Genomic DNA, 25,465 nt, shown 5'->3' with positions numbered 1-25,465 from the left:
TACATTGTTCTTTCAATTATTTGTTAATATACAGGTGACAGTGACAGTGGTCTGAAGTTTTTATTGTCAAACTTTTCATCACTTTTATAAACTGCTATTAGTGTTCACAGCTTAAGTCTACTTGTAAACAATCAAATGGAAATGAGGCAATGATTTTCTCAGCAAGTTCAGAGACAACTTTACCGACACGATATTTAGTAATTTTTTCAGGGACACCACTGTGGTTAACTCATGAAAAGATTTATTTCCACATTACACAGATGTATGAAGTTTGGATGACATTCAGTGGAGTAGGGACAAGATGGCGCCGAATGAAAAGTGTAACGACACGTCTGTCTCTACAAAAAAGGAAAAAATCAGCGGTTCTACATGTAAGCAATGCAGAAAACGTGTGATAAAAGAAATCTTATGCGTAAAGTGCAATTTTTGGCTTCATGAGAAGTGCGCAAAAGTGAACCTGAAATTCATTAGTGACGAAGTTCCGTGGACATGCACCGACTGTTTGCAGTGGGAAACATCAGAACTTGTAAGTACCATAAAGTCAAAAGAAGAAATAATTAAAGTGTTACAAAGTGATATCGGAACTCTCAAAAAAGAGATTCAGTCTCTGTAAGAAGAAAACGTAAAGCTAAAAAGTGAATCGGCAAGCTGCGTATGTGGAAACCCATTACAGAACAAAACAAACAAATGTGAGGACTCTTTTGTGCAAACTCCGTTCGCGAGCAAAAAACAAAACCTTGAAAACTTACATGTGCATATTCCCGCAAAAACAATGGCAGAAAGCGAAACATGTGGAAATTCAATAAACTCGCGCGTGCAAACTCCGTTATTGGGAAGTAAACAAACCTGTGTAAACTCGCATATGCAAATCCCAGTGAAAACAGTGGCGGAAAACGATTCGTGCGGTAAATCTGTAAGCAAATATAAGTGGAAAACTGTGACGTATAAGAAAAAAGATAAATGTGAAAGAAATCCAGCAAAACAGATCGACAAAAGTGATTTCTTTGTTATCGGCGATTCCATGTTAAAAAATGTAGTGGTTCCGAACTGTAAAGTCGATGTTCGCCCTGGAATCCGACCACAGCAGATTGTGAAACATTTCAACAACATTAGGAACACGGAAAAATCCAACCAAAACAACAATGATTCCAACACAAATTTTAAAGGCGTGATAATTCACGTAGGGACAAACTCTATTAGAAGCAGCAGACAAGAAGAAATCATAAATGATATTCGTAATGTAATTCGGTCAGCCAAAGGTTTGTTTACAAGCTCCAGAATTGTTATCAACGGAATTCTACAAAGAAGATCGGTGAGTAACGCGTATACAAACAAAATAAACACCGGCATTAGGGAACAGTGCGACGAACTTGGTGTTGTGTTTGTTGACCCAAATAAATTTCTCGACGACAAATGTCTGGGTAGGGATGGCCTGCACCTAAACAGACTAGGTGCAATGACTTTCAGTAAAATGCTCCTGGATTTATGTAAAATTATAAAAAATAAGGGAAACTAATACGGTCTGCAGGGGGTGACTATCCAAGAATAACATATGCAAACAAAAAACGTGAGTGTAATCGTAATAAGGAAGCAGTTGAACCAAAACAGAACGACATTAAAACGAAAAAAAGTGGGAATGCAAATAGCGGTGGAAAAAATTACTTAACAGTTGTTCACCAAAATATATGTTCCCTAGCAAATAAGACCCAACAGCTAGAAGTGGAGCTGGAGTCTACAGAGTGCTCAGTTGTTTGTCTCACTGAGCATTGGTGCAATGAGGCTGAAATTAATCAGTTAGTCTTGCAGTCTTATAATTTAGCGTGTGCATACTGTAGGACTTCTATGAAGTGTGGAGGGTGTTGTATTTGTGTAAAACAAAATTATCAGTATAAGACCAGAAGCGATTTATGTGTAATCAGTGAAGAGCAACATTTTGAACTGGCAGCAGTTGAAATCAGGGACCAATACAGGTGTAGGAATTTGATTATCTTATGTATATACAGATCTCCTAGTGGAGACTTCAGTATCTTCTTCTCCAAACTTAATCATGTTCTTGACAAGATATCCACTCCAAAGAACCACATTCTCATATGTGGAGACCTAAATGTGGATAAACTGAATCCTGATTCTACATGGGACTCATTACAAAGTCTTGCTCAAAGTTTCAATTTAGTTCCAATGGTTAACAGTGCAACCAGAATAACAAAATACTCAAAGACAGCTGTTGATCAGGTATTAACAGATTTAGGCAAAGAAAACTGTGAGGTGGTGGTAGCAGAGCTAGGATTATCTGATCACTCAGCTCAGATCATTAATATAAAAGTGGCTCCAAAAGAAACAAAGAAAATGCATATTTACAGACGATTTTTTTCTAAAAAAAATAGACATGAGTTTGCCAAACAGATAGCAGGACAAACATGGGACTCAGTATACTCAGAGGTAGATGCAAATGAAAAATTCAAAAATTTCATGACATTGTTTAAATTAAATTTTGAAGAAACATTTCCTAAAGTATTATGTCCATTACCAACAGCAGGAAAAAGCAAGTGGGTCACAAAAGGAATCAAAAAATCATCTGAAACACTAAAGTACCTGAGCTCCATTAAACACAGCCAAACTAATCCTGCTTTCTCACTCTTTTATAAAAGATATAGGAAAACATATAGGAAAATATTGTTTGCAGCAAAGAGAGCTCATAACTCCAAAATAGTGCACTCTGCTGAAAACAAAAATAAGGCAGTATGGAAGATTGTGAAGCAGGAAACTGGTACCAGGAAAATGAATCTGTCAAACTTGAAAATCAAAGAGGAAGGGACTTTAATAAAAGACCCAATATATTTGGCAAACTATATAAATGATTATTTTAGTAGCATAGGAATAAAATTACAGGAAAATTTTCTAACAGCCCCTCAGGTCAAAAAGCCAAATAATGGTGTATCACACTCAATGGTGTTATTCCCTACAACACAGGAAGAAGTCTATAAAGCAGTCAGCAAACTGAAAAACAAAAACTCAGCTGGTCTGGATGAAGTCCCCATTTTTATAATTAAGGACTGTATCAAGAACCTACTTCCACTTTTAGTTGATATTATAAATCAATCTTTCAAGCAGGGCTACTTTCCAGACTATTTAAAATATGCGAAATTACTACCTCTCTTCAAAAAAGGTGATGCAGGAATAATTGAAAATTATAGGCCAATTTCTCTACTATCATGCTTTGCAAAAATATTAGAAACTATTATGAAAGATAGGCTAATCAATTATTTAAATAAATACAACTTACTGTCTGTTGACCAGTTTGGATTTCGATCAGGGAAAAGCACAGAATCAGCAACAGCACACCTCACAAAACACATTCTAGAAGCATTAGATAAAGGGAACTACACAACAGGTATATTTCTTGATCTAACTAAAGCATTTGATACAGTAGACCACAACATATTGTTAAATAAGTTAGATGAACTTGGAATTAGGGGACTTGTGAAAAAGTGGTTCCAGTCATATCTAAAAAATAGAAGACAGATAACTGAAATCTCACATATTTCAAGTTGCTCAAACTATATTGTAAAGGGAAATACAGAAGCGTCCGATCTTACCCGTCGGCTTTGACCCATGACGTCACAAATGTAGCGGAAACGACTATAAACGACAATTCCAATATGGCGGATATAAAAACATCGCATACGTATTATAAACACTGAAATACACAAGTTTCACAAAAAGCCTAATGACTCTAACGGGACAAGCGTGGGAAATTGGGGGTTTTTGGGTGGGGACAAACTAAATATACACAAATGTAGCCACCGACCGCCATACAAAACCACGCAAAACAACAAAATAAATCAACATCACAAAACTGACCAAATGCCAAAAAACACATTCCTATCCAGAATCGGACACTTCCCTTGACCTATATAGCTCAACAGAACCTACCGATCACATCCTCCAATACAAAAAAAAAAAAAAACGAACACTTCCCTTACACCTACATACATCTACAACAGCTCCCAATCACATAAATTACGATCGAACACTTCCGTTGACCTATATAACTCAACAGAACCTACCGATCACATCCCCCAACACCAACCTAAAAAACCAACACTTCCCTTACACCTACATACATCTACAACAGCTCCCAATCACATAAATTACGATCGAACAAAGATAATAATAAACAAGTGGTACTCGAGGCCAGGCAGGGGGGGGCTGCGCCCCCCCCTGACCTCCCCCCCGCCAAAAAAAAACCTCCCAACCTAACCTCGTATTCAGGGCTACGCTACAGATCAATGTGTAGGTCCCTAACGTCACGGGTCAAAGCCGACGCGTGAGATCGGATGTTTCTGTTGACACAAAACATACATCAAAAACAAAAAAAAAAAGGAACTTACCTCAAAAAAGTTCCAGCCCCACAAACTAGATTGGCCACCACAATCACACACAAATGCACACACGCACGCGGGAAATACAGAAGCGTCCGATCAACAACTTCGGCGATTAAACCGAATAGTTGTAAGAACTTGATAACTTCTAACGGTGTCTTTCATATCCATTCCTGAACAAAAAACCACAACCAAATACACTCAATAACAAACTCACCCGACGTACAGCAATGAGCATTAAATTAAAACAAACGAAAACCATGAACACACCACCAGAGAGCACCACAAACAAAAACAAGACATCTACAAACACGCCACAATCGCAAAACAAACTCCGCGCCGTAATGACGTCACACAACACGCTTACGTCACGGGTCAAAGCCGACAAGTAAGATCGAAGGTTTCTGTTGACCCTTGTAAAGTATACTTCAGACCCAAATTATGTAAATATAGGTGTCCCACAGGGTAGTGTCCTTGGCCCAGTACTATTCCTCATTTACATAAACGACTTCCCACAGAGCATCAAGCATGGACAAACAATATTGTTTGCAGATGACTCAAATGTTCTAATCAGTGACAAATCACCAGATGCACTAAAAGAAAAAGCCGAACAAACACTAAACAGTGTACGTGAGTGGGCATCCAATAATAAACTAACACTAAATCTTAAAAAAACAAATGCTGTTAACTTCTATGTCTGCAAAAAACCACACTTTAACAACTTTAAGTTAAACGATGAAACTATAGAATGTGTAGACTACACAAAATTTCTTGGTATGCATGTTGACAGTCAGTTAAAGTGGGAAGAACATATTAAAATACTTAGTAACAGAATCGCTACAGCATGCTATGCTCTGAGAATTCTGACTGCAGTTTGTCATACTACATGTGTCAGATCTGTATATTTTTCTTATATCCACTCTGTTATTACCTATGGAATAATATTTTGGGGAGTCAACAGTAAAAATATTCAAATAGTTTTCAAATTACAAAAAAGAGCAATTCGTATAATAACCAAGAGTGGCAGTAGGGCTCACTGCCTTGAACATTTCCAAAAGCTGGAAATCCTAACTGTCCCCTGTGAATACATTTTTCAAAGTGTTATGTATGTAAAAAAAAATATTGACTGCTATATGAAAAATTCATTAGTACACAGCTATGAAACTAGAAACCAATTCAATCTGCATCTAGAGAGGAAAAATAAAGTTAAAACTCAGCAGAGCTTGTTGTACAATGCTGTTAAATTATATAATAAATTACCCCAAAAAATAAGAGATATTGACACAATCGGACAGTTCAAAACAAAACTAAAATTTTTTTTATTAAATAAAAGTTATTACGCAGTAACGGACTATCTGAATTAAAACATGTAGTGTAATTAAAGTAGCCTGCATTGTAATACATGAGGAAATAATTATGATATGTAATCAAAAATTGTACAGTACTATAAGAAAATTACAAATTACACAAGGATATAAAACTAATTTAAGATACCTCAAAAATGTGTGTAAATACTAATTTTATGTGTATAATTGTAGGTATATTGTATTGTATATGATTTTGCTGACGAAATCCACACAATGTAAATTGTTACATGGATTAATAAAGAAATCAATCAATCAATCAACAAGACAAAACAAGGAATAACTATATAATTAGAAACAAAGAATAAACACAATGCAGCATGGAGCCATGGAACTCTTGTACAGTCTACATCAATGTACCGCAGAATGTATGTGGTGGGAGTCACTACACAATTTCCCCTCCCAGTACCAGCAATACATCTCATTAAATTTGACATCACATCATCATACCTTACTTGTAACCTGGGAACTTCTCCTTGGGATCAGTGTGTTCTTCTAGCTGTGGGGTGGTAGCACCTGCTGATGTTTCCTGTGTGGCAGCATCCAATGTTCATCACGGTTCCTCTGTAGTTTGTCATGTGAGGGAATCCTTAGTTGTTGCCTCTCCCTCCTTCATGTTTCTCAACAGAAGATCTTTCTCTGTTCGCTGTGAATCTTGAAATGCCAGTTTGATACAGTCAGGTACATCCATGGTAGGTATGGTATAGATGCTGATTTTGAAATTGTTATCACTTCAACTAATTACTGCATATGGCTCTTCATATGGGGGTTGCAGTGGCTTGTGTACCACATCATTTCATAATACCACATGTGAACTGTTGGCTAAATCTGCAAAGTCAAAAGTGCAGTATCTGTTGTGTACCCGTGGATGTACTGGACAAAACTGATGTATGTGGGATTGAAACTTGGTAGCAAAGTCTGATGATGTGACGGTTTCATCTTCCATATCATGGGTGAACTCTCCAGGCAGATGTAATGACTGGCCATACACCAACTCTGCACTGCGGCTTGGAAGTCACACTTGAGGGCTGTTCGCAATACTAGTAGTATTGCCACTTTTTGTAGTTGGAAATCTGATTGTTGCACAAGCAATATATGCAGCTCCCCATCGTCATCTTGTGTCCATGCCATGGCACTAAAATCAGTAGCTGCAGCTATGGCCTTAATGTGTGGTGATGAATGCTCAATTATGTCCATCACCTCAATCTGAGAGAGTGCGTTGGGTGCATATGTTAACTTTGCCTTGCACATATATGATGTTGGTTGCAAACTGCCAATGTAATTAATATGACTTAGTTGTCTTGGTGATGCCTTACTTGGCTTCACTCTGAAGGCATAAATTAATGACATGTGGTCTACAAAGTTACTGGAATTGTGGCCTTCCAAAGAATGCTTGAATTTTTTTACTACAGCATAAGTTGTGTACAGCTCACAATCACATATCACCCACTCTGTTGTGCAGCTGACAGCATTTGGTTAAAAAAAGAAAGTGGTTGCCAACTCTGGTTTATTGCCTGCTCCAAATGTGTTAGCAGAAGCATCGACCACTAATGCTAATGGCATGTTTGCTACAGGGTACACTAGTACAACTGCATCCACTATTGCTGTTTTGATTGCATTGAAAGTGGAGTATGCCTCACACATCCATTGAAGTCTATCATTTGTCCTAAATGCACCCTTCCAGAGTACTTTCAAAGGTGCTACTATTAATGCATGACATGACACAAGCTGATGGCAGAAATTTATTACACCAAGATAATGTCACAACTGCCAGATTGTAACTAGTCATGATTACAAATGTATGGTTTCCACCTTGTCTTTCAGTAGCCAGATGCCATGTGCATTCACTGCATAGTCAAGAAACTGGACTTCTTTGATGCCAAAAATACTTTTTGATGGGTTCACTATTAGTCCTCATGAGTGCAAGTGTTCAAACAACTTCATCAAATGCAGACAAAATGAGCCTATTGTTTATATAGCATAATAAAATTCTAGGTCACGTGTTATCTCATCCATGAATCACTAAAAAGTCTGTGATACATTATAGAGCCCTAATGCCATTCATGTGAACTCAAATGAACTAAACAGCATGTTGACAGCTGTCTTGGGAATGTCTTCAGGAGTAACCAGAATCTGATAGCATACTTTGATCAAATTAATTATTGAAAATATCGTTTTACCTTGTACACCAGCAAAGAAATCTTCTGTACACAGCATGGGATATCTGTCCAGAATGGTTCTTGCATTAGTTGCCAGCAATCATTGGAGGGATGACAACTGTTCTTCTTTTTTGGTACCACATTGTAATTTATCCTGTGCTAAACATCAAGAGCATGCATAAGTTGGTGGGCCTGTGGTAGTGAGGATACAATGAACCACCAAGTATTTGATATGTGCTGATGTTACTGACTGCCTTGTGATCTCTGGGAAATTTTTTAGTAGTCGTGTATATTTCATGTCTTCAGCAACCACTCTGACTTGTAGTAACAGTACAGTTCACCTTACCTTGTGCAGTTGTATTTGTTGTTGTGTTGCTTAATCACTGCCAACATAGGTCCAGTACAGACTGTAGAATGCCAGGAAGTTTGCTCCAAGTATTGGGTGTGATACATCAGCCATACTAAACTGCCACTCGAAGATACAATGCAGTCTGAGGTTGGGTAGTAAAGTGACATGTCCATATGTTGTAATCTTTGTATCATTTACAGCATACATGCAAGAACCCATGTGGCTGTGATGTCATAATCTGGTTGCAGGATACACTAATATTTCTTCTCCGGTATCTGTCAGTTACTGCACTTATGTGTAGCGATCCGTAATTAACAAACTTTGTGTGTTGCTGGTAGACATCATTATAACTGCTCCTGTATCAGCATCACAATTCACTTTACATAGTGGCATACACTTCCATGCATCTTCAACAAATTTTCTGTAGTAAGATGTACGTATGTTGTGTGTCACTGACAAATGACTTCAACTACTTGATCATCGATGTGTGCATTGCCTTTTGTGTGCTTTTTATAGTGCTGCCACATGTACTATAAGCTCAGCTAGCCAATACTCTAGTAACAACCAAGTCACTAACATTGTGTTTTCACGTGCAGTAGCCAACATCACAACACCTGTCACCTGATACCTTTCCACAATTTGATCAGTTGTTTGTGCTGATGCATTCAAATATCCGGGACATACGATTAAAATCTTCTGTGCATCCGCTGGTAGTCAGAAAATCCATATATTGCATAATATATTATCACTGACAGTATTACTTGCAGAAGTATGCAGCCAATGAAACAGTTGCGACAGAGTTCTGTTGTCTGATTTCTTTGTTTGTAAAAGCTTTTCTGCCTTCAGACTGGGACAGCTGCATAATTAATGCATTCTTTATGGCAGCATATCATTCAGTTTCTGGAGGCATAGCCAGAAGTCTTGAACTTCTGTGGCAAAGTCTACCATTAATACAGCTACCACTTAACTATATTTCATTTCATCTTCCATAATCTGTGCTAAGATGAATTGGCTCTCTAATTGTGCAAGCCAAAGCAAGAGGTTACAGTGCCAAGGAGGCAGTAGTTTGATCACAACCCTGCTGATAACTCCATTACTTGAGGCTGGCTTGATAGGTACTGGTGAGGAATTCATCTTTGTGCTGAATGGAAAACTGATGTGGCAGGTGCAGGAATAACAGTCGTAATTTTGATTTGGTGTGGAATGTGAAAGCTGGCACGGAACTACTGCAATGCATGATCATGTCCGGCAGTACTAATTATATGCAGTTAACTCGTGAAAACATTTATTTCCACATATAAATTAATTATACAGAAGTAAGCAGTCTGCATGACATTAAGTGTCAACAATACAAAACAAGGAATAACAATATAACCAAAAGAAAGAATAAACACAATGTAGCATGGAACCATGGAACTCTCACCCAGCCTACACCATGTACCATGTAATGTATATGTGGGAGTCACTATATCATCAGATTTGCTGGTCATTTTATTCTTTAATTTACTGATAGCTATTTGTACTCCTTTCAATGTTAGTGGATGTAGATGCATTGTTATTTCACTTATTAGAATTTCTACCTTTGTGCTTAGATCATATTTGATTATGATCAGCCTTTGAGCTACATTAAAATAATGACCATTATATATATTGGCCATTAGAAGCAGGTCATCAACAAGTTCATTTCTGTGTTTTATGGTGAATTTATCACTTGCTATATCATGTTTGTTTATAACATTATTAATAACTTTCCAAATTGATTTTGTTGTCTTGCTCCCCTTTCTGAAGTCTCAGTCATTTATTGCCTTTTTGCTGCTAATATAGCTTTCCTCTACCATTCTCTACAGCACTTTCAAAGCAGTATCTTGTTTTGCATATTTGTATGGCATTCAAGGACTTCCTTGTGGCTTTTCAATTGGTATTTTCTGTGACTTGTTAAAAGTATTTTATTGTGCAACACCCACTGTTCTCCTGGAGAAACTCGAAGATCACAGCATCAAAGATCTTGCTGGTAACTGGTTTACATAATGTCTGTCTTTATGGGTGCAGAGCGTAGTATTAAGAAACTCCAGGAATGTACACAATGAAACAGCATCTTCAGAGTAGAGAATAATCACTACTTGTGTATCATGGGGATCAATAGTGGCCCACTCTAGTTCTTATTTTAAGTTAATGATCTTCTATCATATGCCCAAAAAGCTGAAACATTTATCTTTGCAAACATTATAATCAGGCTTAATGGTGTAGCTTCAACACTTGAAAATGTAAAATATATTTTATTGAAAATCAATGACTGGTTCTCTGCAAATGGGCAGTCACTGAAATTAAATAATACACAATACCAGCACATAAAATTCAACGCTGCACAAGGCCTGACCACACCATTAGAAATAATGCATGTGAGAGAATCAATAAATAAAATTGACTATTTTTAATTGTTAAGTGTCAATATTGATAAGAACCTTAACTGGAAGTCATATATTGCAAGGTCTTAAATGTCTAAATTCTGCAACTTGTGCATTATGGATATCATCAGAGTTTGGAGCTAACAATATCAAAAAGTGGACTAAGTTTCCTATTTTCACTCAGTAACGTATTTGGCACCATATTCTGTGGCAACTCTCCACTGGTGTAATGGCTATGTACTGAACATAGGTGTGTAGTAAGGAAAATATGCAATGTCACTTCTACAACCTCTTGTAGACAGACAGCTCTTTGGTCAATTGGGTAACTGACAACAGCCTCACAGGATATTTACCCCCTTATGAAGTATGTTTTCAACAAACAATCACAGTTTGAAAACAACAGTAAGATTCATTTGCAAATATAATACTAGAAGGAAAAATGATTTACACTATCCATCACTCAGTCTTAGTGTTGCAGGGAAAGTAATTGGTGTACTCAGCTATAAAAATATTTGAACACCTACCCATTGATGTAAGGAATTTAATATTTAATAAATGATATTATTAAACCCAACCACAAACAGAAATCAATCTGCTTGACAACTTCTTCTATTCTAAAGAAGAATTTCTTAATGTGTAGTAGTACTGTGTGTATGTGTTTAAAAGAGAGAGAGAGAGAGAGAGAGAGAGAGAGAGAAAGAATCTGAACACAGTTAAGAATAAGTCACTGTTTTCATGTAAAAAAAAAAATCCATAACATAAGAAGAATTCATGTGAGTGATCAAAGTTTTGTCATATTTAATGCTGAGAAAGTGTACTATGTTTCTAAAACTGACTCATTCCACAACATAGCAAGAGATCACAATTATGACCTGTGCAAAATGCAAATAACTAACTAACTAACTGCTATGATATTTCACCAGGAGACCAATTCACACATCAACTCATAATGGATATTTCTTTCCTACCAAAATGACTGGATTAGCACTGACAAACATAAACATGCTATTTGGCTAACTTTCAATCCAACAAGCTTTCTTTTTATATTACTTGTGACAACATCAGATTCACACAAACATTTGAAGATGGATAAATAAATAAATACTGCAAAAATCCTAGTTTCTGTGCCATGCATGAGAGATAATCTCGTCAGAAATAGTTCTGCCAATTTATGCTTCCACTACCGAACAATCAGTTTAATAAGCCACAGCTGCAAAATACTAACACGAATTCTTTACAGACGAATGGAAAATCTAGTAGAAGCCGACCTCGGGGAAGATCAGTTCGGATTCCGTAGAAATACTGGAACACGTGAGGCAATACTGACCTTACGACTTATCTTAGAAGAAAGACTAAGGAAAGGGAAACCTATGTTTCTAGCATTTGTTGACTTAGAGAAAGCTTTTGACAATGTTGACTGGAATACTCTCTTTCAAATTCTAAAGGTGGCTGGGGTAAAATACAGGGAGCGAAAGACTATTTACAATTTGTACAGAAACCAGATGGCAGTTATAAGAGTCGAGGGACATGAATGGGAAGCAGTGGTTGGGAAGGGAGTAAGACAGGGTTGTAGCCTCTCCCCCGATGTTATTCAATCTGTATATTGAGCAAGCAGTAAAGGAAACAAAAGAAAAATTTGGAGTAGGTATTAAAATCCATGGAGAAGAAATAAAAACTTTGAGGTTCGCCGATGACATTGTAATTCTGTCAGAGACAGCAAAGGACTTGGAAGAGCAGTTGAACGGAATGGATGGTATCTTGAAGGAAGGATATAAGATGAACATCAACAAAAGCAAAACAAGGATAATGGAATGTAGTCGAATTAAGTCGGGTGATGTTGAGGGTATTAGATTAGGAAATGAGACACTTAAAGTAGTAAAGGAGTTTTGCTATTTGGGGAGCAAAATAACTAAAGATGGTCAAAGTAGAGAGGATATAAAATGTAGACTGGCAATGGCAAGGAAAGCATTTCTGAAGGAGAGATATTTGTTAACATCGAGTATAGATTTAAGTGTCAGGAAGTCATTTCTGAAAGTATTTGTATGGAGTGTAGCCATGTATGGAAGTGAAACATGGACGGTAAATAGTTTGGACAAGAAGAGAATAGAAGCTTTCGAAATGTGGTGCTACAGAAGAATGCTGAAGATTAGATGGGTAGATCACATAACTAATGAGGAGGTACTGAATAGGATTGGGGAGAAGAGCAGTTTGTGGCACAACTTGACCAGAAGAAGGGATCGGTTGGTAGGACATGTTCTGAGGCATCAAGGGATCACCAATTTAGTATTGGAGGGCAGCGTGGAGGGTAAAAATCGTAGGGGGAGACCAAGAGATGAATACACTAAACAGATTCAGAAGGATGTAGGTTGCAGTAGGTACTGGGAGATGAAGAAGCTTGCACAGGATAGAGTAGCATGGAGAGCTGCATCAAACCAGTCTCAGGACTGAAGACCACAACAACAACAACAACTATGTGGCAATAAGCATTTTAAAGCTGAAATTTATTGACCAAGTTAACAAGTTTATGAATAAATTGGATATCATTATAAATTTTGGTAAATATTCAGTGTATAAATAATTATTCACAACACTTCAAAGCAATTTCTTGGGGGAGGAGGGATTTTTGTCTGGTACCAAATCTAGATTACTTTAGAACACTGGTAAACATAGATAATGAAGTAAGGAAGGTAGGCTATGCATAACTTGAAAGATCATTTAGCAGTTGGTGGCACACTTATACAGAACTGATATCAATGTACCAGCTGAGGTGGAGATGCATGATCTTTGAATTATAAAATCAAGAGTCACTTGTTTAGCATTTAATTACTACTGCTATTTGATAATGTGAACAGGGCTGAAAAGTCTGAAACAATAGATCAGCACTTATATGTATGGCAATTTTTATAGACTCATTCAGTGTGACATATACATTAATAGTCTTGTAACTGGCCAGCAGATTTTAACATAATTCATTCCAATAAATTCAAAAGACCCATAAGTATAGCTAAACACAATGAAGCAGCTGCTTCCAGAAAAGAGAGAGGCACACTGGTTCCAGATCGAATCCACCTCATGGGTTAATGATAGGACCCAGCCTGTATGTGGTTTTTAGGTTGTTTCCACATCAACCTTGGTAAATACTGGGCTGGTTCCCACATCACATCTCAAGTACATGATTGGCAAATGCTTTGAAAACTGATGTCATGTTTGACCATGTGACTGCACTAGATGCAGACAGAATGAGTACACATATTCCTCCATAGGGAGCAGCTGGCAGTCTCCTTTGGGAGTGCATAGCCTGTAGATGGATATAGCTGGTTTTCCATGAAATTGAAGTATTGCCATACCTGTCCCAACCTGGTTTTGGCTTGATAAAGGGCACTGGGAAGGAAGAAAGAAACTCAAGCAAAGACTGTCCACTCAAGCTAGTGCAGGAATTCTGATCTGTATACATATTCCTCTTCTCTCAATATGATGGTAAACTGAAAATATAAAGGCTGTAGAGTAAAGGTTGGCTTCTGTTCTGACACTGACCAAAGTTTCATTGCAGACACCTGCTGCAGATGACTGCGGCTGGCACTCAGGACGGCATCCATCAGAAACACCTACCTATACTATTGGAGGCAGCACTAAGAAGGCATCATGGAGAATCTGTTGCCGCTGCAATTGAATTCCTGTTTGACAACCCAAAGGTTCTGCTTTCCCGGTGAGTGAAGTCTGTATTCATGTTACTTCATCTAACAAGAGCTCCTGTCTGTTTTCATTGTTGGCTCTTGTCCAGTACATAGAAACCTGCATTACTTCTCTCATATGTATAACAGAGCATGCCCAACTGCTCTTATTTATACAAGGGCCAATACCAATATGGAAAATAATAATTAAGGGAAAAGGCCATATACTTTTCTTCTTTGATTCAGTTTTTTTCTTGTGTGTCAGTAGAAGTGTTTCGTATGTAGAATGGCAAGAAGTGAACTGTTAATGCCATAAATGATTTAGAACCTACACTGTCCATTTTCATAGAAATAATGAGTCACTGAAAAGCCTTAATGAAAATTTCTTACAACAACTTTAATTTCTGTATATACTTAGACAGCTGCGAAGCTGTAAAAAAATGTGCTTGGTCACCTACTCATTTAGGACTTGCTGATACATACAGAGACACAATTTCATCTCATGTCCATTCAAGTTCTCTACAAAAATGATGTGCGTCTCTCTTTAGATCATCATAAATATGAGCTAACCAAAGTTAGACCTTTTTTTGTATTTGAAGAATAATGGCTATTTTTTCAACAATAGTCTCCTAAATAAAAACCTATTAGGTATGATACACAGGGTGATTATAGTTAAAGTTTAACTTTCAAACCACTGTAGAAATAACACCACTTGTCTGAATGATGTCAAATTGCAATGGAATATGATTGGAGAAGAGGGAAAACGTATAGCAGAAGAAAAATAAACAGTTACCAAATACATCAATAGATGGTGCTGTAAGCATCATAATTTAATAGTGGTCAACTACAAATGACAAATGAAACATACAACAATGACTAAGGTGTACATTTAATGTTAAATAAACTATACTACACTGAGTGCATGAGTGTACTGGTGTGATACTGTTAGTTACGTAAGCCACTCCACCATGGCAAGGTCATATCACATAGGATGCAAAAAATCATGTTTTAATTGTCCTGAGGCCAAAAACTGCATAAAAAGGCACACTCACATTGGTTTTTAATTGTCCTGAGGCCAAAAACCACATAAAAAGCATCAATCAAAATCAAATTGGATTATTAATACCCATGTGACTGGCACAAAACCTGTTCAATATGCTGTCCACCATTTTCTGCAACAAGTTGAAACCAGGAAACAGCATGTTCCACAACTGATCGAAATGTTTATGTGGTCATGTTCAGAATGTGTTGTGGAATGTGTGCCTTCAGTGCAGCTAAGTTAGCAAACGGAACACTGAACACAACATCTTTCAGATAGCACCACAGCCAGAAGTCACACAGATTAAGATCAGGTGATTGGGATGACCAGGCTGTAGGGAAATGGCAGCTGATAATTCTAGCTTTCTGAAATGGCGCTTCAGCTCCTGCTTAACTGGATTTGCAATGAGCGGAGGTGCGCCATCTTGCATAAAAATGATCCCATCCACAGATCCAGGCTTTCGAAGAGCTGGAATGACATGGTTGTGCAGAAGAGACTCATAGCACTTACCGGTGATGGTACAGGTAACAGGACCAGAAGCATCTGTCTCTTTGAAAAAAATATGGCTCTATGATAAATGATGCTGTAAACTCACACCACACAGTGACCTTTTTGGGATGATGTGATAGTGGTTGATTTGTGTGTGGATTTTCTGTTGCCCATATTCGACAATTCTGTGAATTGACATATCCTGTCTGTCGGATGGAAGTGGACTTTGCCTGTCCACAAAATCTTCCACAGGCATTGTCCACTTCCATGCTGGCAAGAAATTCTAAAGCAAAGGTCTCTCTTGCTGGCAGATCAACAGGAAGCAACTCATGCACATGGGTAATTTTGAATGGATACCAAATAAGGAAGTTTCTTAGGATTTTATGCACCATGCTCATGGGTATGTCCAATGTTCAGGCACTACACATTTGCACACCACCACTCGTCTCCTCCTGCATTGCTGTGACCACTGCTTCCACTGATTTCAAATCAATTCATTTCCTCCCTCTACCAGGTTGCACACCAAAAGAACCTGTCTTTTATAATTTATGAATCATTTTCTCCAGACCTACAGCAGTCATTTGACTAACACCTTTTTTCAAACCCCTCAGTGTCCAGAACTCCTGCAGAGCGACATGTGCACAGTCATCATTCTTTTAATACAGCTTTACAAGCAAAGTATGATCCTACATTGAGACAGTCATGGCAAATGTCATAGGTGCAAAAGGAGGAAAAGTTGTGTACCTGGTGTATTCATACCAACTTCAGCAGTTCGTGCACATGACAGGCATTTTCATTTATGTATTCTGACATATGCAGTGCCATCTATTGATCAATTTTTACACTATTATTTTTTCTTCTGCCATACATTTTCCCCCCACCTCCAATAATATTCCATTGCAATTTGAGATGATTCTGACCAATGGTGTTATCTATAGCATTTTGAAAGTTTAACTTTAATTATAATCACCTTGTATTTATAAAAGAAACATATTAGCTGTAATGTGAATATTTAAATGTTTTTCAACTTGAGCAGTTTACTCCCCATTTCCAAAATGTACAAGAGAAGAGGGCAGGGAGTTGCCAAGGAAATGGATAATGCTGTTTGAGGGTAATTCTGGATGTTTCAATTACAGCATATGCACTACTTTTCTAACATTTCACCATGTGACCAACATTTTGGTGAACTGGTTTTCTAAAGGTGAGTGACACATGAGCTAGTGGGGACTAGCCCCAGTTTATCTACATGAAAAATATACAGGGTGACCTACAAGTCCATTAAAATTTGAAAATGCACTAATTTGTAGAATAATGTAAGTAGAGAGGAAAACTTGAAACACATGCTTGAAATGACATGGAGTTTTGCAAAAACTGGCCAACAGAAGGACTGGGCAGCAAAATGTCAGTGACACCACATGAGAATTTTGTGTAAATTCAGCCGTAGCAAGAGAGTAAGTTGGACACACCAGCAATAATGGCATGTTGACTTGACCAGAAAAAGCACTGTTAGTGAGGCTTTGCACCTGGATCTTCCACAGGAATATGATCCTGTGGCAAGGTGTTAGGACTGGGAGTGGCACAGGATGGCCTAGGATGTTATGGAGGTTGTGTGGGTGACAGAACACCACTTTAGGAGGGGTGGAAAGGGCCTCAGATGTCCCTCATTTCAAGGCATGACAATAGATAATCAAAGCCCTGACAAAGAAAATGATTCAACTGTTCCAGTCTGGAATGGTACTGGGTGACAAAGGGTGCACTCCATTGTAGCATGGAAATTTTGTTTGCAGGTTAGGTTGGTTGGTTGGGTTGGGGAAGGAGACCAGACAGCGAGGTCATCGGTCTCATCGGATTAGGGAAGGACAGGGAAGGAAGTCGGCCGTGCCCTTTGAAAGGAACCATCCCGGCATTTGCCTGGAGCGATTTAGGGAAATCACGGAAAACCTAAATCAGGATGGCCGGACGCGGGATTGAACCGTCCTCCTCCCGAATGCGAGTCCAGTGTCTAACCACTACGCCACCTCGCTCGGTTTGCAGGTTAGGTCTGAGGGTAGTGCCTTCTACGAAGGCCTTTGTGAGACCTTCCACATACAGGACAAGGAAATGCTCATCACTGCAGATATGACATCTCCGGTTAGCCAGGTTGTATGGGAGGGATATTTTGGTGTGGAAGGATGGCAGCTGTCAAAATGCAGCTACTGTTGGTGGTTGGTCAGTTTAATATGGACAGAGGTGTGGATGGAGCTATAAGAGAGGAGGAGTCAATGTCCAGGAAGGTGGCACACTCAGTTAAAGAGGACCAGGTGGGGCAGAAAAGAGAGGTCTTGAGATTGTGAAAGAATGAGAAAAGATTGTCTTGGCTTTGAGTCCATATCATCAAGATATCATCAATGGACCTGAACAGTGCCAAGGGTTTGGGCTTTTGGGAGGCTAGGAAGGTTTCTTCCAGGTGACCCATAAACAGGTTGGCATAGGAGGATGCCATGTGGGTGCCCGTGATTGTACCTTCCCTTCAAAGTAGTAGTACTTGTATGTTAGGATACAATTAGTAAAATCAAACAATGGAAAATCCAGGATGAAATGTAACAATATAATGAAAAGGATAGTTGCTACTCACCATATAGCAGAGATGCTGAGTCGCAGAAAGGCATAACAAAAAGAGGTTGGAAAGTTAGCTTTCTGCCAACAAGGCTTTTGTCAAAAGCAGACAACATAATCTCACACTCAAGCAAATCCAACTCACACACACATGTGCATTTGCATGAGTGTGTGCATGTGTGTATGTTGTCTACTTTCTAACAGTCTTTTTGTAGTGCCTTTCTGCAAAATCAGCATCTCTGATATAATTAGTAAGGTGTATTAGGAATGAGGTAATGGCTCTGGAATCTGGAAGGAGTTGGGAGAGGTAGTGTTCAGTAGTGGCAAGACCACAGGCATTAGCGATGTTGATTTATAGGGAAGTGGAACCAGCAGTGGTGGGCAGAGATGCAGGAGGTAAAGAGGTGGGGATGGTGGAAAGTCATTGAAAGAAGTCATCAGTATCTTTGATGTGAGAGGCTACATTTTGGGCAATTGGTTTCAGGTGTTGGTCAATGAGGGCCAAAATTCTTTCAGCAAGAGCACAATAACTAGCTATGTTGGGGCATCCAGAATTGTTTGTTGGGCTTGTTGATTTTGGAGAGCATCTAGAAGGTGGGTGTATGCGGTATCTTAGTGATGCAGTGGGAAATGTATTCAGGGGAGAGGTTCTGGAAAGAACTTTGACCTGTAAGCAGAGAGTGGAGGTTATGTCTGACTTCTGGGATGGGATCACTTTGGCAGAGTTTATAAGTGGAGAAGTCAGACAATTGGCAGAGGCCTACCATGTAGTCCCTACAATTCATAATGACAGTGGTTGAACCTTTGCCTGCAGGTAGGATAATTAGATCATGATCTGTTTTGAGGCTGTGTATGGATGCCCTTTCTTCTACATAAAGGTTGGTGTTCCTAGGAAGGGACTTGGTGAAGGATGGTGAGAATGCATTGAAGGTAAGGAATTCCCGGGAGGTGACCAGGGCTGGTTAGATGGGAGGCAGCGGGGAGGATCATGGTTGAATGGTGATACAAACTGAAAGAGGAAGGATTCAGTGTTGGCAATGCGTTGGCTTTGGTTGCAGGGACTGCAGGCAAAGAAATGTTTCCATTGCAGGCATCGGGAAAATCAGAGTAGATCTCCGACAAGTCCAACGTGATTAAATTTGGTTGGAAGGCTGAAGGTGAGGCCTTTGGATAAGACTGACACTTCTTTGGAGCTCAAGATTCTGGTATTGTTTTAGCTCTAGATTTAGTGGAGCATTGGTAGAGAGTTTTGGGGCATGTGGGAAGTTGAAGCAGACTGGGTGCTATGAGGAGCAGATGTGAGGGAACACTGTGCTTAGGATAGGCATTGGATAGTGGTGCTCCAAGGCAGCAGTAGGACGTCAGCAGGTTGGATAGCTTACAGAGGTTGTGTCTGGAATGCTCTTCCAGGTGCTGGGATGCAAGGGATTTAATTTCAGAGGTGTGATGTATGTACTAGGGATTTCACAGTAGTAATATCTTGCAGAAGTAGCAGGGGTGGTCTTGGGATGCCTGTACAATGGAGATGCATTTTGTAGTACCAGGTTTGTGAGGGACAGGACTAACATAATCTGAAATGTGAACATCATTGTGTATGGAGGGGTGGAATCCAGAGAAAGGAATTTTTATGGTTAGGCTTTGTGGAAGGAGGGGAGAGAGGATGTTCCATGGTTTAGGCAGCATTTAAGGAACAGGATGTAGGACTGGGTTTTCTGGTGCAATTGTTGCAAAGACTTTTATGTTGATATGACTGCAAGCCAAATTTCCACCAGGACGAATGGCTACCATCAAACAATGGCCAAGAGCAAAGTGGCTCACCCTTCGGCACAACATGCAAACATGCTTGATTTCTGTGGCTGCTCCACAACCAGGGCCATTTTGATTCTCCCCTCCACCACCAGAATTTTGAACTATGAATGTGGGAGTTATCCCTGTAACAAAGCCTCTGCTCCTGAGATCATCTCACCCTCAACCTATGGTAACCCACCGTCCCATATGCTTTGCTATACAGTTTCTGCCCTCTCTGTACTGTCACTTGCTCCCAGTTCATGTCTAATCACCCTCATTGTGCCTTGCTTTCTGACAATGGACACACTAATCCTTTCTGCTTCACTGCTCCTCTCCTTCCCTCCCCCCTCCCTTCCCTTTCATCCCCACAACCTCCTGACACTCACCTGGCAACTTTCCCCTGCAATCGTCCAGTCCCTGCACACTCCACCACAGAGCACTAACTTCTCTCCCCCATCCATAGCCTACTATCCCTCCTGCTTCCTCACTCCACTCCAGATCGCTACTCACATGACAGTCACATTCTAAGCTATAACTTGTTAACAGTCTTTCTGTTGTGTCATTCTGCAACTCAACAGGTCATCTATACAGTGAGTAGCAATCTATCCTTGTAATAATATTGTTGCTTCTATTTATTTTTATTTTTCCTCTGTGGAATCATGTTTTCTGGATTTTGTCTCTAGAATGGTTTCATGATAAACAGCAAAACCTTGTATCTCAAAAATATTCATTTTACAGAACACTAAAAACTTTCTACATACAATTTTTCATTGAAACAAATCATGCTAATGTAAGGAGATATTGAATCATAAACTAAAGTAACAGTATCTGCTGCATATATTTTATGTTATTTATAACCTCATTTAGTAAGATACAAGATTTTGCAACAAAATATTCTTATTATACAACAAGTTACAAGTTTTTGCAGTCAAATGGTTTTTAATCTTACTAACAGAATTGAGTGTACAAAAACATAAAACAAATTTAATTTGAATTGAAAGCATTTTCATACAAAAATAAAAGTTTTGGAAAAGTACTTTTGCCTTTTTCCCACAGTTTGTTCCACATTATTTGCAAAGGAGATCTTCATAAAAAGGATGATAATTTCTTGGAAAAACTGATATTAGAGACTTTAAATCATGATACCTTTGCAGAGAAACTGCAACTGGTCTGTGTACAGATTTTTTGATATTCCTGATAACTGTAATGAGATATCTTGGAAACCATTTCCAATTCTCTTCAGACTACAGTTTATATTCAATATTCAAAGATGGATTATACCATACACATGGATTGCCTACTTTATTCCCAGGATGAACTGATTTATTGTACAGAACTTCAGAGAAGTCTTTAAAAAGTTTTTGAGATACATACTTGTTCTTTATACTGGGCCTGTTTGCCACATCTTGCTTCCTTTGTCACATCAGCATAAGTAGCCAGGGAATAGAGCACTTTTCTCTTTCTGAGATTGACCGTGGTATGCCCACTATCACATTCCATTAAGATGTGTCCTTTAAGCAAATACAGAGTGGCTCAAATAAAAGAGGGCCCATGTCTTATAAACAAAATGCAGACAATTCACTTGTTTACTGTAAATACAGAATACAGAGTAGTATATTGTTATTATGAAAAACAACATACTGAACTATCACTAGGTCAATAGTTCACAGGTGGTGGTGAAAAGGTTCACCATAAGCTTTGATACACAACTCAGCACATCTCAACACCTTTCTGGAAAGTTTTGTCAATTCATTTAGTGTGATTTCCTCAAATGCATTGTGAATGTTTGTTTTCAACTCATCAATTGTGTATGGGTTGTTACTGTAGACTTTACCCTTTAAAGTACCCCACAAATAAAAATTAGTTGTAGCCAGATTGGGTGATCTGAGAGGTCATAAGCTGTGGAAATTGTAGGTACACAGGTGGGTGATGTAAGAGGTCATAAGCTCCTCCAAATACTTCATGGATATGTGACACTGAAAACTGTCAAGAATGCATCCTAGCACCATCTTGATAATAAAATAAAAAATAAAAAATAAAAAAATAAAAATAAAACTAAAAAAAATTGCATATTCTCATTCTTCTTCCATTTACTGCACTATGAATGGTTGCAAGAATTCCATTAAATATACTTGAGGGTTCATGGTGTTCTTAAAAAAAGTGGGACCTATAATCCATTGGCCTGAAACTGCACACCAAATACCTACACAGAGGCACCTAAAATTTTCCCTGAGATTGTCTGTTGACAAAAGCATGTATTTTGAGAGTTCAGGTACCCACTAAGGTGAAAATATGCTTCGTCCAAGGTGAAGTAGAAATTTCAATTGAGATAACCATCAGTGACATGCCCAAGTAACATTAGCAATAGTGTTGTTGTTTTGAGTAATCTGTAGGTTTTAATGCTTGCATCACTCTTACTTGTATGCTCACATACACAACAACTTCAAAATATTCTGACAAGACATACATTTTGTGTTGAGTTTTGAGGACAGATGTCTAGTTGATTTTCATAGACTTCTTACAATGGTCTTGTTAACATGTTCAATATTTTCTGGCAAACAAACTTCCTTTGCACAGTTGTTTGGTGACAGAGACTGAAACTGTTACTCTAAATTTAGTTAACTATTTCTGTACAACATTTTTTTGCAGGAGCCGCTGTCTCTGGAAATTTTATTGTGAATCTTTCACTTAACATTTTAAATGATTTACATCCAAAACAAATTTCAACAAGGAACATTCTTTGTTCGATTGAAAAAACCATTCTGCAGAACTGTATTCACAACAAGCTTCAGACTGACTACTGACAACACAGCACTGATCACCACTTGACATCATATGACATCACATGACCCTGCTTGAGTGCCACCCTAGCAATAAGAAATAACAACACTCAGATAGCTTCAAATATCACTGTCTTTTATTTCTGTGTCTAAGAGCCTGTAATGAAAGTGGCAAAAACTTTTGTGTCTGATCCTCCTCACCCTCCATGTCAAAAAACACATACGACTGTGAAAGTGTGACATGCTAGCTTCTGTTTAACATAACAAGTGCTGGCCTGGGCTGCAGATACTATAGTTAAGTCAGCGTAAGACGATCCCTGGTGACTGGCAGCACTGTTGTCAGCTTTCAACTGCGAAGTGCAGATGATTCTAGGCAATACAGTAACCTTCTATGGCACTTTGTAAACATTGAGGCATTGCCATAGAGACATTTACAAATTCATGTTATGTGATTGGTTGAGGCAGACATATGAGGCAGCCATGCACAGCCAAAAGTGACTATCAGGCATCTCCTTACACTGAATTGACTATAACACGTGTACATCCATGGTAAATATACAAGTTTCTGCTTCAGCTGCCATTTTCCATTTGACTTCTCCTGTCTTGCCCTCTCTTTCTTCATCTGGTGAGCATGTCCAGTAATTTAATAGATAATATATTTAAGATAAGGATATACACAATGATTTTACTGTCAAGTGTTATAAATGACCCCTCTGATCATGATGGACAGTTATTCATCTTAAAGCAAAAGTACAGGGAAAAGTACATTTTTGCTAATGAAATGAAGCTGAGACTTATATGTGTCAAGGAAAATGTAATTCCATCAGATCAAAAGTAAATTTTATGTGGAAAGATATGAGGATTATAAACTGACACAGCATGGAAAACTTTAATCATCAATACAGCTTGAGGAATGGTCTTCTGAATATGCTGCTGCCAATGTCAACTCCAATTTTAACATATTTGTCAGTGAGGTTATATATCTGTCTGAAGAAACATTCCCTAAAAAGTCAACAAGAAAAAAACCTCTTAAATCATGTTACATATCTTAGATTACTAAGGGCATCAAAATTTCTTATAGAATGAAAAGGACATTTTTTTAACAGTAACAGAAGAAATAGGATCACAAGACTCCACAAATCAAGCTACGAATTTTCTGTAAGCTAGTATACCTACCACAGTACAACAGATCGAGGTAACAACAGTCATGATACTGGAAATTCAAAGGGTCATTAAATCTCTGAAGTGTAAAAACACTACTGGAGTTGACAACATATCTAGTGAATCATCAAAATACTCCTGCTGCCCTGTAAGAAATATATAGGATTCAAAATAAGTTGAGTTGTGAGCGTAAAAAGGGCTATTATGAAATAAAAGTGTTACCTAGACAAACTTGGAATTTATTCTCAATAATGGGGTACTTGAGAGCTCGCACTGGAGTACAAGGGAGGGGGGCGGGGGGAGGAGCAGAAGTTATAAGGTGACTGCCAGTCTAGTATTTGGGCCTAACTAAAGGAATGGGAAGCAGGAGAGTTGGCAGTTCACATCTATACAGTTGGTAGCCATTGTGGCAAGTAGTGACAAAGGCAGACAGCACTATGCTGTATGTTCTGAAGTCTGGAGCCTAGGGCAAGTCATCTCCTCTGGTGGAAGTCTGGATTACAAGAGAAAAAAATCACTAAGTATTCGAGAATGAGATTTTCACTCTGCAGCGGAATGTGCACTGATATGAAACTTCCTGGCAGATTAAAACTATGTGCCAGACTGAGACTCGAACTCAGGACCTTTGCCTTTCGTGGGAAAGTGCTCTACCAACTGAGCTACCCAAGCATGACACCCGCCCCATCCTCACAGCTTTACTTCTGCCAGTACCTCCAAAGCAAAGGTCCAGAGTTCGAGTCTACTCTCGGTCCGGCATACAGTTTTAATCTGCCAGGAAGTTTCATATCAGCACACACTCCGCTGCAGAGTGAAAATCTCATTCTGGAAACATCCCCCAGGCTGTGGCTAAGCCATGTCTCCGCAATATGCTTTCTTTCAGGAGTGCTAGTTCTGCAAGGTTTGCAGGAGAGCTTCTGTAAAGTTTGGAAGGTAGGAGACGAGGTACTGGCAGAAGTAAAGGTGTGAGGATGGGGCGTGAGTTGTGCTTGGGTAGCTCAGTTGGTAGAGCACATGCCCTCGAAAGGCAAAGGTCCCGAGTTTGAGTCTCAGTCCGGCACACAGTTTTAATCTGCCAGGAAGTTTCATATCAGCACACACTCTGCTGCAGAGTGAAAAACTCATTCTGGAAACATCCCCCAGGCTGTGGCTAAGCCATGTCTCCGCAATATCCTTTCTTTCATGAGTGCTAGTTCTGCAAGGTTCCCAGGAGAGCTTCTGTAAAGTTTGGAAGGTAGGAGATGATGTACTGGCAGAAGTAAAGCTGTGAGGTTGGGGCAGGAGTC

At 38.8% G+C, this 25,465-nt stretch overlaps 1 protein-coding gene across 2 annotated transcripts in view; it reads left to right on the top strand.

The window, feature by feature from the left end:
* LOC124607004 overlaps positions 1 to 25,465 on the top strand; it is a 70,681-nt gene that overhangs the window by 12,659 nt on the left and 32,557 nt on the right. Inside the window, exons 1-2 of one of the 2 annotated variants that reach the window (XM_047139152.1) lie at positions 849 to 1,312; positions 14,223 to 14,365. In XM_047139152.1, the coding sequence (XP_046995108.1) occupies positions 863 to 1,312; positions 14,223 to 14,365 (593 nt within the window). In that variant the 5' untranslated portion in view covers positions 849 to 862. Of the gene's footprint in view, positions 1 to 848; positions 1,313 to 14,209; positions 14,366 to 25,465 lie in introns of those variants that run through there. The other variant, XM_047139153.1, reaches the window with a different exon arrangement.

This window comes from Schistocerca americana, chromosome 3 (assembly GCF_021461395.2).
Source record: "Schistocerca americana isolate TAMUIC-IGC-003095 chromosome 3, iqSchAmer2.1, whole genome shotgun sequence".
Classification (NCBI taxonomy): Eukaryota; Metazoa; Arthropoda; class Insecta; order Orthoptera; family Acrididae; genus Schistocerca; species Schistocerca americana.
Note: the sequence above shows the minus strand (reverse complement) of the source record. Positions and strands in the feature narration are given on the sequence as shown.